The 18,946-nt window shown below is 37.6% G+C and overlaps 1 protein-coding gene across 1 annotated transcript; it reads right to left on the bottom strand.

Moving 5' to 3' along the window:
* Positions 1-651: 651 nt before the first annotated feature.
* Positions 652-18,419, bottom strand: MAEL (maelstrom spermatogenic transposon silencer). The gene is made up of 12 exons (XM_010984445.3): positions 18,224-18,419; positions 17,878-17,970; positions 16,514-16,613; positions 15,457-15,612; positions 14,222-14,263; positions 8,681-8,805; positions 7,825-7,879; positions 7,564-7,705; positions 5,500-5,562; positions 4,610-4,742; positions 1,549-1,624; positions 652-1,026 (listed from the first exon to the last, which is right to left on the bottom strand). The coding sequence occupies exons 1-12, from the start codon at positions 18,353-18,355 to the stop codon at positions 839-841; spliced, it is 1,305 nt and encodes a 434-aa protein (XP_010982747.1). The 5' UTR covers positions 18,356-18,419; the 3' UTR covers positions 652-838.
* Positions 18,420-18,946: the final 527 nt, after the last annotated feature.

Genomic DNA, 18,946 nt, shown 5'->3' with positions numbered 1-18,946 from the left:
CTAGAGGGACCAGGGTTTTGGGTCAAACAGACCTAACTCAGAATACTGTCTCTACCACTGCCATGTGTGTGTGTGGTCTTGGCTGTGGTTCCAAGTAAAAAGGGTTACTACATCTTTCCCTACTCCAGGGCTATGTAACAGTCTAAGTGGAGAATATGAGCCAGTTTAAGTCAGGCATAAACAGGGCAAATACTTGACTCAATATATATCTGCTTGGTATAATGCAAAGAGCTCTGTGGTCAAGTGGACCTGGAATCTAGTCACTATCTAGCCATGTGATTTGGGGGAAATTACATAATCTCATTTTGACTTATCCTTCAAATGACTTTTGCCAAAGTCAGCATATTCAAAGACTTTAAGTAGCAAAACTTTATTTTTGTTAAAGCTAATTTTCTTCGATAGCTGCAATGAAAAAAGCTGCAGGTCTCAAGGGTACAGTTCCACATTTCATAATGGAAAGTAATACATTAGAACTATTTTAAAACCTTTCATAACAGATATTCAATACCTTTATTGTGGAGGAAAAGATTATCAAAATACAACATTCCCAAAAGCACAACTCTGAAAATGTCAGTTTAATTCTTATAGGACTCAAAACTTTAATTGCATTCCCATTATACAGTCAGGAAGTAGAATAAGCCCTCAAGAAAAAAAAAGCAAAAATGGCAAGATCTTCTCCAACCACAATTATTTTTAATCTATGAAACAGAATTTCCTTACAAATTAAGTAGCTTTTATAATAGTGACATTTATCGTTGATGTGATCTGTTTAATATGACTGTAGTCAGAAGGGAAGTTGGGCCCGTTATTTTTCCAGAAATTGAAAAAAGTACCATCATTAAGATAAGGAAGAGAAAGATTTGTATCCATCTTTTTGGGACATGTGAGGTGAGAGAGAAGTCTCGCAGCTGGAGAGTTTGTGGATATTGCTGGAGGAATTGGAGATGCTCTCTAGTAAGCGGGTAATCCCTCTTCCCCGAACACTGCTGTTTCGGCCAGAAGCTTTCACCCCAGATGGGCAGTCACCTAGGATATTGAAAATAGGAGAAATGCGGCAATTTTACAGCTGTGTGATAAAGAGGTCCTTCAGCTGACTCACCCTGCTGCAGGCTTTCACTAAGCCACGATTAAACAGGTCATCAACAGGGGAGGTAATTCTTAGAGTAAAGGTGGAAAGGTTCAACACGAATTTTTTTTTGTTTTTAGTCCTGGAAACCTTAGCTGAGGTTCTTCAGGGACCACCTGAAATTTCACATTTTTAAAATTTTCCCATCAAAACTATAAAACTATTGCTGCCATAAAAGTAACAAGTTTTATTTTAAATGCCCTGAAGAGAAGTCTCAAGAGTAAGTTAAATTATATCAAGGTGATACAAAAATGTACATATCCAAGTTGTTTAAGGTGTTTATGCCAAGTGAGACTCCCAAGTCAACAAGATCCTTATGTTCCAAAGCCAATTTAGAGAATCTGTTTAAGTACCATACCCTGGGACTGTAAAAAGACCCTAAACTCTTTGAGGTGAATTCTTATTAAATATAAGATGCTTACCAGTGGGTGCGTTTGATCTTTGTTCCTGATCAGAAGAGCTGAAACGAGAGAATCCTGGGCTCTTAACCCTTAGCTTCTGTAAGTAACAGAAAATACCAGGGGAAAACACGTTTATTTCTTATTATTGGATCATCTACTTCAATTTCAGATCACTCTTAAAATGCAAACTAACACCCACTTTCCCAATGTCTGATCAACTTTTGAAGAGTATTGCTGTAAAGGAGAGCAGAGAGTAATCCCTGAGGGGGAATTACAGGGTCAAGAAAGGGTTATTTTTAAATATGACATTATAGCATGTTTGCTAACAAGAACGATTCAGAACAGAGAGAAACCCCGATGATGCAGGAGAAGAGGAGGGAATTTTTGGAGCCACGCCCTCAGATAGGTAAGAGAATGGGACCTAATATATAAATAAAAGGACTGGTCTTAAATAGAAACACAGACAATTCATACGTTAAAGCAGGAGTAAAAGCAGAGTATACGGACGGTGCAACGGCAGCAATGTGCGGAAACCCTCCTCACTGCTTCTATTCTCTCAGACAGGGAGGGGGCAAGGGGGCAAGAGCATCGCTAGAATAAGGGTGAAGAAGAGGTGACGGAAGACCGAAGTGAGAGAAGGTGGGAAATAACTGTCTAGGAGAGGGAGAGGTTCGTTAAACTAGAGAAATGGACACAGCCAGGCAATGCTGAGGCTCACTTGAAGTTGGTGGTGATGAATATCTAATACCAGTCAGTATGGGAGTTTCTTTTGAGCCCCAGTTAACTTCACATGTATAGGAATAGAGCAGGTGAAGAGTTAACTTTAATCAGTGTTAGTGTCTATCAACCAAGTATGATGAAGAATGAAGGGCCAATGGAATTGACAGACACAAGGCTGCAGCACCGTCCACGTGTGCATGGCACCCCTGGAGCTGTGCAATGCAGTGACCCTGTAAAGGAGCACAGAACAGTGGAGGCATACAATGAATTGAAGGTCCCAGTAGAGATCAAAGGACTGTTGGCACAGGGAGAGAGACAATGGTAGTTGGATGCTTGAAGTTGACATGAGGGAGGAGGTGCCGCTGGGGCGCAGTGGGAAAAAGGGAGGGAGTACTTAATGTATGGCAGGAGTCAAGGAGCTGAGAGGTCAGGCAGTTGGAAGGATTACCTGCGGGGAAACTGAAATCAAGAACTCTGATGGGAATACTGTTTGATCTCCTGGCTTGGTGTTGCTGTAAGAATGATGGCAACCAATTCAGGGGCCTACTGATGCCAAAAAGGGGTTCTGAGGTCTTAATGCCTGAATGGCATGAGATTCAAAGACTAGGGATTTTAGGGAGAAGGTAGGAGGAAGTCTGGAGACAACAATATTAAACAACGACAAATACCTCAAAACTAGACCTATGATAAATGAGAAAAAAAAAAAAAGATGTCGCCATTTAAAAGGGCTAACAGGGAAGCAGCATCTTTAGCAGATGGCCACATTTCAATTAGAGCCAAGGGGGTAAAGAAACCTTCCAGAGAAAAGGCGGAAGAGATCTGAGATTCTGCTGGCAAGTGAAGTTGAGAAGACCCAGAGGAAAGTTTCTTAGGAGTTGGGGAGGGGTCAAAAGCAAAATCGACCAAACAAGATGAGTCTAGGAGACGACTGAGGATTAGGTATCCTGAGCTTCCACAGTGACTGATGCAACAATGAAAAGGGGGACAACGAGACTAATTCTGGTGGTCTCAACACAGATGGTGATGATGGGGCTAAGGTGGACTTTACCCACTGGGTACCACTGACATTTTAGACTAATACTTAGTCTGGGAAGCTGTCCTGCACACTGTCAGATGTTCAGCAGGATCCCTGGAATCTACCTACTGGATACCAGTAGGACTCCCTTCCCAGTTACGACAACCAAAAATGTCTCCAAATGTTGCTAAATGTCCCCCGAAGGACACAAAGCAGGCTGTGGTCAAGAACCACTGAGTTAAAGGTTAACAGAGTAGAGAGGAGAGGAAGAGTCTTGCCCAGAGACTAAATGGAACTTTTTTATTTCTTTAAATTACCATAGAGTAAGATGGACTTTTGGGGGATGCACACTTCTATGAGTTTTAACAAATGAAGAGATTCATGAAACCACCATTGTAATAGGGATACAGAGGCATGTTACCGCCTCAAAAACCTTCCTTGTGCGATCCTTGTACAGTCATGCCTGCCCCCAACCCCTCACCCTTGGGAACCACGGATCTGTTCATTAGTTTCACTTGTATTTTCAAGAATGCCATATAAATGGAATCATCCAGTATATAAACTTGAGACTGCTGCTTTAGCTAAGCGTAAGTAATACCTTTGAGATTGATCCTAATAGTTATTCGTACCAAACAACCATTCTGGGGTTCCCTTTTCATTAGTATAGTTTTATTAACTATTTTAAAGTAATAGCAACATTCATTTATTATGAATAATAAGACAGATTTAATAATAAGACAGAGTTCTTAGTACTTTCATAAACTGCTGTATTTAATCCTACAACCACTAGTCCTTATTATTCCCATTATACAGATAAGGACAGAAAGTTCAAATAACTTGCACAGAGTCACACAGCAGAGCCTGCAGTGAAATTCACGAATTCTGACTCAAGAGCCCATATTCTTAACTGCTGTGCTCTCAGTAGTGTAGAGAGGCCTAAAAGTAAGGAAACAGCAAGGAGGGGAGAGAGGTGGTCGGGACACTAGCCAGCTTCTAATCAAATCCTGAATCAGGTCTTACACATTTTTGAAGTAGATATTTTAAATATTTGTATCATTAAGTTTTTGGAATAAATGTTTGGATGTGTTTTGCATAAACACTAATTGCCAGCTTTAATTTTCTTAAAACTCTGTCAAATATAGTGGGATATCAACATACTAGGAAGGAAAAGGATTTTATGCAAGCATCAACTGGATTAAGAACTGCTTGACATTCCACGAAGGATTAAAAAAAAAATGTCTAAGAGAAAAGAGAGCCAAACAAAGGCCTAATCTTTAGCTGCTGCTCACCAGGACCATACTGAGCAGGACGTAAGAGATGAGTAGCTCCTAAAAGTCAGCTTCTTACCTGGTAACGCCCTGCATCCAGTACAACCATTTTGGGTGTCACACTATTGCTGGCCTCATAATCTTGAAGTGGTACATGAGCCTCTGTGAGCTGGATCCCAAAGAGAGTGGCCAGGGAGTTACTGATGCAATACCTTTAAAAGGAAATTTAAAATGTTCATTATCAGAATCTCATTTAATTTATTCTAAAGCATTCACATCTAAAAATTTTCTAACATAAAGAGAAAGCATGTGAGAGATACTGTCCTAAATTAGGGGAAAAAAGAAATTTAAAGATTTGGAGAAGAAATGGGAATAGACAGTAGTAATTATCATAAAATTGGTCATTCCTGGTAAGCAGTACTCTGACTACCAAACAGAATTTCAGATTCATTATAAGGGAACAGGATGAGGGTAAAGATGGGCAGAATTTTCACACAGCTAAGGCAGGGAGAGGCAACACCAGAAATAGGGCTAAAGCTGTCAAAACACTTATTCACCCTCAAAAGCAACCATCCGTGGGAGCTTATCCCACAGATCTGAGGCTGCAGGTGCTTTCACTAAAAAATGAGAAGAAAAGGGTCTATATTGTTTGAGCACCTTCACAAGGAAGGGCTGTTCTTCATGAGAGGAGGGAATTTCACTTTCCTACAAGAATCCTAGAAGGAAAAAATTTCAACAAGTGCTTCTGAAGGCTCGGCCAACTGCTCAGGTGGCAACTATCCCTGATTAAGCAGTGAGATGGGCAGAATAATAAAAGTAATATGATAAAAAAAACCCTTTGTTTTAAAAGAGAATTGTGGAAACAGAGGTGAACATTGATTCACCCCAATTGCCAAAGCAACAGCAAGCAAAGTGGCAAAGTATTCAATGCAAAACAGTATTAAGAAGAAACTCCTTTCTCCAACTTACGCGATTTTCTTGCAGACAGCTAAAGCACAGAAGAGAATGTCATTTTCTTCATGCCACTTGCACCTGCACAAAAAAAAAGACTTTAATCTCCTGATCTAACTGAAGTAGCATTGCTTATGGGTTTTATATGCCAGGTTTTTAGCTTACTTAAGTTGAATTATTTAAGAAAAACTGACGCTATTGCTCAAAGATTAAGATTTATAATTTAACACACAAAAAAGTTTTTTTAAAACAAGTCTTTTTTTTTTTTAATATTGAAGTACAGTTACAATGTGTCAATTTCTGGTGTACAGCACAATGTCCCAGTCATGCATATACATACATATATTCATGTTCAAATTCTTTTTCATTAAAGGTTATTATGAGATATTGAGTATAGTTCCCTGTGCTATACAGAAGAAAAAGTTAATGGAACAATTAAACTGCAATCTAAGAAAAATTTCCAGAAATAAGATCTGACACTGCATACTAAAAGAGCCCACCAAACACGTGGAAAAACTGCCCTGCAATAATATACTCAGAGAAATAGCCTAGTAAAACGATTAGACTTTAAAGATGAAAAAATATTCTTAAGGTCTCAAGGTAAAAGATCAAATAACTTAAAAGGTCAAGAGAATTAAATGTCCAAACTTCTAAAAAGCAACACAAAGCAATAACAACAGTGTAGTAGTCATTTTCTAGAAACTCAAGGAAATAAAATGTAAACCAACAGAAAAGTTTTCAACATGCAAGCACACAAGGACAACTGTTCCCAAGAGCCCTAGGTCAATCTACTAGATCAAGATTCAGCAAACTTTTTCTGTAAAGGCATCAGATAACACAGCAACCAGCTTACAACTACAGGCGATATAATGAGACAGACAAAAACAGCAGTAATGAGACTTTACACCACTCTCCATATAAGACAGGTCAAGTAGACAAAATGTAAGTGAAGAGATAAGGCAGTTTAGACATAAAACGGTAGATCTTATGGATACTTATCAAACTCTGCACCCTGATAATAAACAATACGTATTCTTCTCTTCTCACATTTCCACAAAACATTCACAAAAATTGATTATACATTAAATTAGCAAAAAACTGTAGAGCACTATAACTTCATAAGGCAGAAATGTTATAAATAATACTTTGATCACAATGCAAAGATACTAGAATTTACTAAAAGAAACCAGAAAGGCTTTCCATTCGGACATTTAAAAGCCTCATATTATCTCTTGGGTTAAAGAGAGTTGAAACTGTAAATTTTTTTTAAATGACAAAATATTAAGTCAACAACTTATGGGATGCACTGCAAGCCACGTTTAAGAGAAAATTCACTCTACTAAACACTTAAAAATAAAAAAAGATTTTTTTTTTTTGCTATAAAAGACATTAGTGGAACAATAGCAAAATATGAATATGGCCTTTAGATTAGATAGTAGTATTGTATCAATGGCAATATCCTGTTTTGATAATGGTATTGTGGCTATATATATATTTATTTATTAAATATATACATTTATGTTCTTGTTCTTAGGAACCACACACTGACATTTAGGGGTAAAAAGGCATTGTGACAGCAACTTACTCTCAAGTGGTTGAGAAAAAAGTTTGTGTGTGTATAAAGAAAGATATAAAGAAAATGTATTAAAATATTAACAACTCGGAAATCTAAGAGAATAGTATCTGTAACTTTCTTGTACTAGTCTTACAACTTTTCTGTAAGCCTGAAATTATTTCAAAATAAAAAAAATTTCCAATTTATTTCACTTATATAGTTCTTGTAAGTACAAGAATTCTATGTAGTAAAACATCTATATAAATAAATATAAAATAGTTTTTCATCAGTATAGAAATTCTAAGTGATAAAGCACTGTCAGTTTATTTGGTAGTTTGTTTTTTGTTTTTAGTGACAGACAAAGTAACAGTGTAACTTACAATCAATGAAATCTTATGTTCAAGAAAATACAATGATTCCAAAGTTTCATAGGAAAACACTGCCTAAAAAGGTAAAAACTAATCCTACCGTATTTTCTCAGTCCAGAAAAGAAGTCAACATCACTATCACCAAATCACTGTAAATACCTTGTGTTGCTGGAATAATCCCACATGGCCACATCGAGGAGGCTCCGAACCCAGGTCTTGGAAGGCTCCTTCAGAAACTTTTGCTGGTAGATCCCCACTACAAGATCCTCTACAGTGAGGAGTTCTAGCTCTTGCCTGACTTCTTCCATTGGTAAACAGAAACACACAATTAGTGAGTCTAGGTACACAGAATGTGTACATCAACATGAAAACAAATACAGACATTAAACTGCACCTGAGCAGTGACCCAGTATTACTTACCTGATGATTTCTCCATATGCTTCAAACACCAGTTGACTCTAGCTCTATCATCAGACTGGAAAAGGAAAAATAATTTACTTGTATTTTCTCCCATCCTGAGTTACTTTTAATTAATGCAGTCCTTTCAAACTGCGTTATTATGAAATATTGAATATAGGGGAGGGGAGGGCGGGCTAGGCGTTGGGTGGGAAGGGAGAGACTAAGGAGTTTGTGACAACTAAATGAGAACTGTGAAAAAGAGCAACATACACCAGAAAAGACCACTGCTGTTAATAACCAGTTATGTTCATGAAGCAATGTTAACATACTTTATGAACAGCAAGTGAGACTTACGGTAGGCAAATGAAGAAACATATGTTCAGAAAAAGATAAATACAGTAATTTTGTGTTCATGGTGACACTAATAAACAGTAAGGTTAAAACTCAATTTTATGACACCTAGCCTAGAATAATTTAGACAAAACAAAGAATAAAGATTATAAAAAGATGATCAAGGGACTGCTACAAAAACGAATTTGAATAAATAGCATTCTTCCCTTGAAGGACAGGTATACAGACTAGAAAACCATCCTTCAGGGTAAAAAAGATATTGAAGATATTTCAGAAAGAGGAACTAAAAACATGAGACCTGACAAAATTGAAACATATTCAGTTTTTGCAGTCTTCAAAATACCTCCAATACCAGAGAAATTTAGAAGGAAAGGCATTACCCCTAACTGCATTCAAAGAACTAAGAATGAACATGTTTTAACAGACACAGCTAATACACAGACAAAAGGTCTTTCTTTGGGTATCTTTCATAGATCTTTTGGTTTCTAAGTGGATGCCTTAAAAGAAATTCATACATTGAAATTACCTTGCAGTAGATGGGTGGCCAGTTCCCTGGGTTTGGATGAATAAATCTATAAAGGTTTTGTAACACAGTTGCCTGGTCATGCCCAGATTCAAAGTTTGAAATAGGAATCTTGTGACTAGAATCACCTGAAGGAAATAAACAGGAGGTAGGAGTTAAAAATGTGACCAAGACAAACATTATGAAGTAGTTACAGAAGTAGGGGTAGGAAGGGAGTAGTGGGTAACTCGTATCTAAGCACTTGTACCAAGCCTGGTATGGTTAGGTACTTGACATACTTTATCCCATAATCTGATGAGGTAGGTAATACACACATACTGGAGAAGAGACCACTGAGAGCCACAGAAGTCAGCAGCAAGTTAACAGCTGGCTAATAGTGGAGTCCGGACTCAAACCCAGGTCTGTTAGGTGATCGAGCCTATACTGTGTTTTCACTGTTCCTATGTGACCTTTCATGGATGGTTTATTAACAAGGCTGGAGACTTTAATAGTAATGACTGCTTTTTAAATGGTTGATAAGATGAGTATTTCCACTCCCAGTAAGAACTGGACCAAGCAATTCAGACTAACCTTCTCACAAAAATTTAAAATGCTTAAGGATATCAAGAGCACCTAGAGCAGCAAGGAATTACTAGATCAAGATGCAAGAAAATACAGAAACCCAGAGAGGTGCGCCCAGCTTTTGGGACAATTTTCCCCCTGGAGTCATTTGCTGGTTCCAGAAGAGGAAGTTTAATGGCTGAGAAGTGTGCCTCTGACAGATCTGGGCCCTGGTTTGTGAGACCCAAGGTGTCTTAAAAAAGCAAACATATATCCTCTCTGGAGGAAGAGAAAATTATAAGCCTCAAATTAACTTAAATCTTTTTTTTTTCAAATAATGTATATGAATAACCAGGTACACAAAGAAACAAGATTGAGAACCAAAACAAAGTTGATAGAGATCTAAAGGTATTCCAGATGCTGAAGTTATATAGGACACAGATTTTTAAATAGTAAATATATTTGATGAGATCAAATTACGAATTTCAGCATAAAATTGTAAACCATAAAAAAGAATATAGGAAGAGTTCAACTTCTGATAATGACAGACTGGGAAAAGCTGAACATATGAAACACCCGCTTGAAAGCACTGCAGGGGTGAAATGACGGATTATGGGCCCAGATCTTAGAAAGGAAGAAATCCTAGAGAGTTGAATCTGGCATTTGGGTTTGTTGGTGATTTGAGCATTTACCAATTCTACAAGAGAAAATATAGAGGCCAAGAAACTGAGAAGTTTTCAGCAGACCTAGAGCTAGTAAGAATTTAAAGCATTACTTGTGTATATATAAAATTTATAAATTAAAAAATATCCAATTGTCTTCTGGCCTCCACTGTTTATGCTATGAAGTCAGGTGTAAATTTTACTGATGATTCTTTAGTGGTAATCTGTCCACCTTCCTCCTCTTTTTTTTTTTAACGTAAAGATCAACTAGCAATAGACTGACTCTCATAAATCTGAACTCAATTTTAAATTATCTCAATTTCTGAAATTGGATTAAAGCAACCCGAGATGGCTAGACACTCTAGCTTTCTGCCAGAAACAATCATATATCTTTGGAGAGGAATAACAAGTTTTCATACGTACTGTTCAGCACTCAAAAATAACCAGTCACATGAAGAGCTGAAAACTTGATTAAACATCAAGATAACCCACAGATTATAAAAATATATTCAAAAAGAAGATCCCTGTAATAGGGTTATCAGACATAAGGCTTTAAAATAATGAGGCTTATTATGTTCAATGAAATAAAATATACTGATAATTTCAACAGGATCATCATAAAAAAGAACCAAATGTAAACTCAAAAACTGAAAATACAATCCCCAATCCATTTTAGGATAGCAAAATAATCTTGATAACAAAATTAAGACTAGCCTGTCTTTAACATGAATGCACAAATCTTAAAGCAAAATATTTGTAAACCAAATTCAGCAATTTATTTCAGTTATACAATGACCAATCTGGATTTGTTTCTGGAATGTAAGGTTGGTTTAACACTATGAAAGACACAAATCCAAGATACAGAAAGAGAATTCATCAAAATGTGCAACTGATACCTCCAGACAAACTAGGAACAGAAGGGGACTTTATTCTGACAAAGAGTATATACTAAAAATAAGATAAAGAAAAAACTACAGTAAACAGCATACTCACTGGTGAAACATTAGAAACTAGAGTACTTAGCCAGCACATTAGCACAAAACAAGTTTCAAATTTTTTAAATAAAAGACATAGGTTAGAAAAAAATCATTTCACAGATGTGATTATATAAGGAATTTACTAAAAACTCAGACTTTATATCAAAGGTGGGATAAAACCAAAATACAAATGTAAACAGAAAATATAATTTTAAGAGATATCATTTACAATAGCAACAAAAATGATAAGCTGTAACTAATAAGATACTGAGATCATTAAGGAGAAATTTATAAGACTTCATTGTAAAGCATTACAGATTTAAAAAATAAAAGAGTAGCCCCGTGTTCACGTACAGAATATCATGAAGCTGTCAGTTCTCTCCAAAATGACCTAAAGACTTGAAGATGATTCAAAATCCTGAGACTTGAATCCAGGGATTCCAAATCCTGAGGTTCTAAATCTCCACAAGGCTTTTTGTGTGAAACATGATAAAATGATTCTCAATTGTATGTGGAATAGCAAAGGGCCAAGAATAGCCATAATATTCCAAAAGAACAAAGTCAAGCAAATATTATAAAAATATTGTGTTTAACAATATGATACGGGCACCAAAAAACAAGCCGACCAATAGAACAGAAGATATCAAAAAGACTCATGCACCAACAGAAATGAGGTATGATACAGGTGGCACTATATATTGGGGAACAAACTGATCATTCATAAGTGATGCTGAGACAACTGACTGTCCACAAGGGAAAAAAAAATCAAACTATATCTCTACCTTACATCATGCACAAGTCAATTCCAGGTGGAATAAGAACCTGGATATGAAAAAACTTTAGAAGAAAATATGTCTTCATGGCCTTCAGGTAGAATGGAATTCTTAAGTAAGACAAAAAACCCCATAAACCATGAAAGAAGATTCATTTACTAAACTAAAAACCTTTATTCATTAAGAATAGCGAGTAAAAGACGCAAGGCAGACTGAAAATAGGTATCTGTACACAATTAATCAATAAAAACATATATATATAATAAACTTCCATAAACCAATAAAGATGACAAACAATCCAATAGAGAAATGGGGAAAAGACACTGATCAGTTAAAAAAAAACAGGTGAAGAAATATACACGTTAAGTTATATAAAAGTTCAAACAAGGAAAAGTAAATATACTATTTAAATACGTATTTATAGTAAATTTATTCGTAAAACAAAGGAAGACACAATTCAGAATAGTGGTTCTCTTAAGAGGGGCGATACAATGAGGGAGCAATCAGAGGCCTTCAATGATAACGGCAGTGTGCTATTTCTTCAGCTGACTGGCAGGTGCACTGCTGTTTATTAACATTCTTTATACCTTTATATCTTAAGTGAATGTTATACTCTTTATTGTGTCCGAAGCTTCATTCAAAAAGCTGATAGACTTTTTGTACAGGAAGCTGAAAGCAGTTTTCAAGGCCCCGCTTGTTTGAAAGCAGAACTTCTCTCTCAAAATCATTAACTAGTAAAATGGATAAAAGCAGAGCCTCCTCTGGAGAAGTGGGGGAGAATGAGAAGGGCCCAAACCTCCTACCCGCAACACACTCATCAAGAACCCGAAGTCCCCTTCAGAGGAACGAATTGGGGGGGAGCAAGGAATCAACGGGGTCCGTATCAAAATCTCTTCCAACCTTTTGAAATTCTTCGATTCTAATGTGCTAAACCATAATGCCCATGAAGCATTCACTTGATTTCACTTACACATACATCATAAAAGGCCAGAATAGCACAGAAGCATTTGAAAGATCTACACGCACATTTCTTAGCTACTAATCAAATTGTACCCACATGTAAATTTGCTTCAGTGTGTGATGGTATGGAGCACGGTCTTTTCCTAAGCATCAGCTTGATTACACTAGCCGAGCCATTTTCAGTTATTATGTCAACATAGCTGTCACTTTAATACAGTCATTTATCTTATTTAACTGGCCCATTTCCCAGGGGTATCAAATTGGCAATTTAAGACATGCTTAAACTGGTGAGCTCCAAGGACCATAAGTTTCCTGAATGAAAAACATTGTGCTCAGTTTTAATTAGTTTGAAAAATAACTCAAGAAAACATTCCTAGAGTCCTTAATAGGTTTGTTTTTAAGAACCACACTTTCTGTTAATCAGTTAATTTGAAAAGATTGTAAAAAAATAAGCCTTTAAAAAATAAGGGATTTAAAAAAATTTAATCAGAACCCAAACAAGAAACAGTAAGGGGAAATTCTCACAAATGAGTGTCTGGGACAGAAGGATTCCAGTGTACTCAGGAGATGAACAAATCAGAAACAGAGCTTAAGTGAAAATGTGAAATTAGTTCAACAGCTAAGTTTCTGTTTTTGGTTTTTTACTACCACCTATTTAGTCAAATAACCTCAAACAATGTACCACTTGGGGAGATCAACTAGGTTCACACCTGAAAGTTACAACAAAATTTTTCTTCTATAATTTTTTCACTCAAAGCTACATAAAGGGACCTACTGAAAAAAACAAAACAAAAAACTACCTTAAAGTCCTTGCTCCAAAGCCTACTGCCCTGATCTCAAGACAAAAAAAGGACTAGTACATATTTTTCACTGAGACTGGAAAAAACTCAAAGGACATGACCAAAAATGAGTGTAAAATATTCTCATTTATTAAAAAACAGTATTATAAATATTACAAACAGCTGCTTGTTATGGCAGATTTGAAAAACCTATTTCTACTTTCAAACACTTCTACTTTTTTTTTTTAAGAAAAAAAGACAATTAAAATTAAAAAAGCAAACGTATTATCATGATTTCCACTTTAATCGAACAAGAAACTGGATGAAATCTAGGTTCCAGAAGAGTTCAAGAGCCTAAGTATAAACGGTCACAACCTTTGGCTGCAAGATACTTAAAATAGAAACGTGTTTTCCTCGTCTGAGAAGTTAATTCATAGCTATTTTGTCTGTTTAACACTACCCTACTAGTTTTGAAGGAAGGAAGCATCAAGTTTTCCCCCCTTACTTTTGAATGGACATTCCTGTGAATGGCCCTAAATCTAGACACTCTGATAACTCTTAAAAGACCTAAGTACCTGGCCAGTAAAAGCCACTGATCTTCAGGCCAAAAGATACAAACAGAAAATAAAAACACAATCCTCATAAAGGGAAAAGGGATATTATCCTATCAGTCTATCTAATTTTACAGTTTTTCAGGATCACATACACTGTCTACCACTTCTATAAAGATTCTCCAACAATACTTAAAGTTATTCTTCCCCAATCAATGTTTTATGTGTCTGTTTAAAGCAGTGTCTTAACCAGGTACGCACACATTCAGTGCCTATATTCTACCCCATTCCTTTATACTTACTTGCAGCCTGACAATGAAATCGAAATCCTCGTGGAATTTCACCTGTAATACAAAATATTTTGAGAGAAGCAGAAATCTGGAAGCTTTCTGGTTGTGCTACAGTAATATTCCATAGGCTGACCAAATCATAACATAGGTAACTGTTACTGCTATGCAAAATTATAGAAGATTAACCGTCATAGAGGATTTTTTTTTAAACTTTGATAATATGATGACTATCAAAAAGCTTGCCAAACTGTCTAAGCTACTTTAAAAAGTTATTCCTCACAGAGCAAGAAATACCAGGTGAAGAAAATCTGGGCTAAAGGAGTCTTAGCCAGGGGTCCATGAACAGGCCATGAGGCCCTTGATAGAGCAAAGTATTTATGTATTTCTCAGAGGAGAAAAGTCTCCAAATTCTACCTTTTTAATGTTTTACATACATACAGAAAAAAGTATCTATTTGACGTGTCCTAAGTAGCAACTCTCATAAGTGTAAGTCGGAAAATTTGTTTTTCTGTTACCTCAAAACAAGGAAAAGTGCTGGGCTGTCCTAGTGAATTTTAAAGTGACTGGTAAACCTAAAGATTAAATTCTTCTTTCCCCAACCACTTCTCCTTTAGTCTTCTCCCTGTATATTCCTCCCACTTACCTTTAAAGGTATATGCTCCCTTAACTACTATCTATTCACTTGGGAACTGAACCGAATCCTATGTCTTCATTCCTAATTGCTTTCAGTGGGGTGGAGCGGTAGGAAGAAGAAACAGTGAGAACATCCCAGAGCTATTACACAGCAGGCTATTTCCAGACATTCTCATGCATTCCTTAGAACAGCCCTCCAATAGGCATTATCTCCATTTTACAGAGGAATTAATAGGTTTTCAGGATAAATACTTTGCTCAAGGTTATGAAGCAATAATAGCAAGTTAAAAACTAGTGACTGTCGAGGTAAAGAAAGAACAGAGGTATAAAAAGCTTTTAGAAAATTCCAAGATGTAAGGCTGCTGATAAGCAAGTAGCAAGCTACACATTCTTCAGGCATTCTGTCCACCCAACTCTAATGTTTACTTGAGGTTAAAAGCCTAAACCAAAAACTGTGTCAACACTTAATAATTTTTCATCCAATTATTATGAAGTCGTTACATTTTAAGAACTCAGCTGCGCAACAGCTTTTAAGAAAAATACTATCATCAAATAAGGTTAAGATAAAAAAACAACTTTTAAAGCTCTAGCATCTACTCTAACTGGCTACTTACCAGGATTTATAAAACTGTGGAAATCTGCCATAATGCCTTCTTGGAGAGAATATTTAACACAGCCGATTTCACAAGGGAGGAAGCGCTGTTCACAATGAGGAGGTAGCTCACCATGGCTAAAAATGTTCAAAAAATAAAAAATGCCTCCAAGGAGAGCTAAAAAAAAAAATAGACAACATGAACAGATGAGCATCTCAAATTTACCCCTCTGACAAAAGCAAAAAATTTTAGAACCTTTTTTCCTGTGTTCCTATATTCCTAAATAAGCTGGAAAAAAGAAACAAATCAGCTGTACCAGATAAATGGATAGATTTTTTATAATTACACTTATCAAGGATTAAAGTAGTAACCACTCTTTGCATGAAGTGACAACATTATTCAAACGTACAGCCAGCTCTACATAAGCCCTGAATCTCAATAATGACTGAAGAAAAGCTGTGCCCCATATTCAGGAAATATAAGGATTTGGAAAGTAAAATCAAGTAGAATCAGTGTAGAAAAACTCTATGATATAAACTATGGACAATTTAGTTCACTCTCCTTTTTACCAATATACACAAGACCACTTACATATTCTCTAAAGGAAGAAAGAAATAGAAGAATGTAAGAAGGATCTTCTTTACTAGGATTGGCCACATTTAAGAATTTATTCATCTTCAGCCAAGCCAGAACACGATTAATGAAAAACAGCCAGAAGGAATAGCAAGGACTCTTATTAGCTACGCTTTTTTCTAGGCTAGCTCAATTTATCTCTACCTTTATAACAAATGTATGTTAAGTGTCTAGCTATAAACACTTAAATCCAAAAAGTATGTTTAATAACACATGAAATGATAGAAACCAAGAGATCAGATTTTTGTAAAGAAATTCTCCAGTGTTACTTCAACAAATGTATGTTACCTTATCTTTTACAACTTTATCGCCATCATGTTCAACCACCTGCAGTCAATTACTTTGAAATGCAGGATCAAAATGAATAGAATGCATGTTTACTGATCAATTTACCATAGTACTTTAGGTACCCAAGTTTATCTAAGCAGAATATTTTACACTCTACCTTGATCACTTTTTAGAGACAAGCTTGACATATCTGGCGGTGAAACATTCGGCTTTGGTACAAGCATGCCTGGTTTCCTCAGTGGGGTGGAAACAGGTTTCTAAAGAGAAAGGTAATGATTGACCACGTACTTAAACTCTTGTTGGGCACTTTATAAGCATTAAATTCAGCAAAAATAACTGCAAAACAGCCCATAGATTACTTTGGTAACCTCTTCAGGCCAAAACAACCTAAGAAGTATATAAATACATAATTGTCAATGACACCAATACCCAAAGGCAGACAATAGTAAAATCTATAAATATTTTGAATCAAAAGGCTTAGTGGTAAATAACCAGTCCAATGATTGCTGAAAGTCATTTGCCCACTGCTGATAACCTAAAACTAATCCTATGGAGTCACACAATATGTGCCTGTCCAGCGGCCAAAAGAACATCATTTGCCAAAGCACTCTAATATTGTTTGTTTTTCACTTAAAGTAAAAACCAGACTGTGCTGACTCCAAGTCTCAGTAAGGTGTATATACAACATGGCTTTCATTTAAGGGGAAATTGTAAATTCCTTAAAAGAAACTGTAGTGAGAAGAACAAAATTAAGCTCACAAGTATAAGTACAAATTCAACTATTAGAGCTTTCACTCAAACATAAATCCACAAAAAAAAAAAAAATCTCTCACACGTAAAATAAAGCACTCCTGAATTTCAATCCAATGTTACCAGTTTAAAATAAGAATAGAATTGTACTATGTAATAATGGAAAGAACATGGGGCCGGAGTGGGGGGTCCTTCACAATTACCTGCTTTTTCTTGATACCTAGCAACAACACATTTGACTTAATAGTTTTAACATTTTGCTATACAAAAAGTTTCCCACTTTATTCAACTCTTACCTATAAGGCACACATTCACCAACATCCACAAATCTTATTTCAATGTTTTAAACACAGTAACTGGCCTGATTCCAGGTGTCATTTAAAAAGAGAATGGGACAAATTACTTTTAAACATCTGAAAAAAGGTTCTTAAATCATAAAAGAGTTGAAAGAAACCCTCAGAGGTCATCCAGTACAAACCCTAAATACCAACACTCCCACTGCTGATCACGGTTTATTGGCTGCAGGTTTCCTAATGGGATTTTTCCCTGGCCTTCACCACCAAATGGTACCAATGCGTACCCTAGCTCTGGAGCCTGGTGGTTTTTTAGCAGGCATTCTGACAGCAAGGGGGGAAGAAAAGGAAAACTCTTCTTTGCACTCACCCAAATCACCCAGTCGTCTACCCTTGACATTCACCCATTCACTCATCCAGCATTTACTGAACATGCCTCTGTGCCAAGAAGGTGGCTGCTCTTCTCTGGCTACTTTACCTGCTTCTCTGAAGGCCAAGAGTCCTTCCCCTGGGCAGCCCTCCACTCTCGAGCCATTTCTGCGTATTTCTCCTTTTCCTCCTCCCTCAGAAGCTTGGGGAGATATTAGGGGGAGACAAGAAGAGAAGCAGCAGTGAGGACCTAGTGCCCTGGGCCCGCGGGTAGATGCCTGATCCTTACACCGAGGTGGTTCTGGAGTCGGTTTGCCCTGGGCCGGGAACGGAGGGCTCCCTCTCCCTCCAGCAGGGGCCCAGGGGTCACTGGCCTCCTCGAGGACTCTCGCCCTCCCGCCTCGGCCTCCCACATGCCCAACTGCCCGCCCAGGTTCACCCGCCTCCAGCCTTACCGCCCAGTCAGCGGAGCAATAAGGGATGGCATCAGCGACACGAGCCACGGGCAGGCCTCTCCGCCGTAGTTCGGGGATCCTCTCCTGCACGAAGAAATAGTAGGCATTGCGGGTGGCCCTGCGGTTCGGCATGGCGAGCGCGGCCAGGCCTCGACGCGGCCCTGAAACAGAACCAGCCGCCGGCGCCCTCGCCGGGCTCCCGCCCTTAGTAACCGAGGCGGCGGCCTGCGCGCGCAGGTTCGCAGTTCTCAGCCAATCACGGTGCGGTGCGCAGCCGCACTGGCCTCGCAGGGAGAAAAACAGCCTGAGACAGGAAGATGCCCCCGCGTGCGGCTGTGGGGGTGGGGTGGAGGGGGAGCGAGGTCACAGATGTGAAGCATTCTGATTGGCTGGGATGAGTCGTTGGCGGGTGTTGTCACGTGGAAGGCTTGGAGCAATTTTTGTACATTGTTGCGTGATATGCATCAAAGTAGGTAGAGAGGAAGAGGACTAGCAAGTGCTTACGGTTCTCCCATGTTTTGTAACTGTAAGGGGCCAACTCTGTGCTGACCGTTGTGAAGGGTATTGGGTGGGAGGGCAGAGTAAGAAACACGACAAACAAGATCTTTTTCTTCAAGAAGCTTACATTCTAATGGGGAGGGTAAAATGACAAAAACAGGTGAATCAACCAATATGACTTGGTTTGGTTTTCCCCCGTTCTTAAATAACATTTATTATCGTATC

The sequence above is a fragment of the Camelus dromedarius genome, chromosome 23 (assembly GCF_036321535.1).
Source record: "Camelus dromedarius isolate mCamDro1 chromosome 23, mCamDro1.pat, whole genome shotgun sequence".
NCBI lineage: Eukaryota > Metazoa > Chordata > Mammalia > Artiodactyla > Camelidae > Camelus > Camelus dromedarius.
The sequence above is the reverse complement of the archived record's forward strand: the minus strand, read 5'-3'. Positions and strand labels throughout refer to the sequence as shown.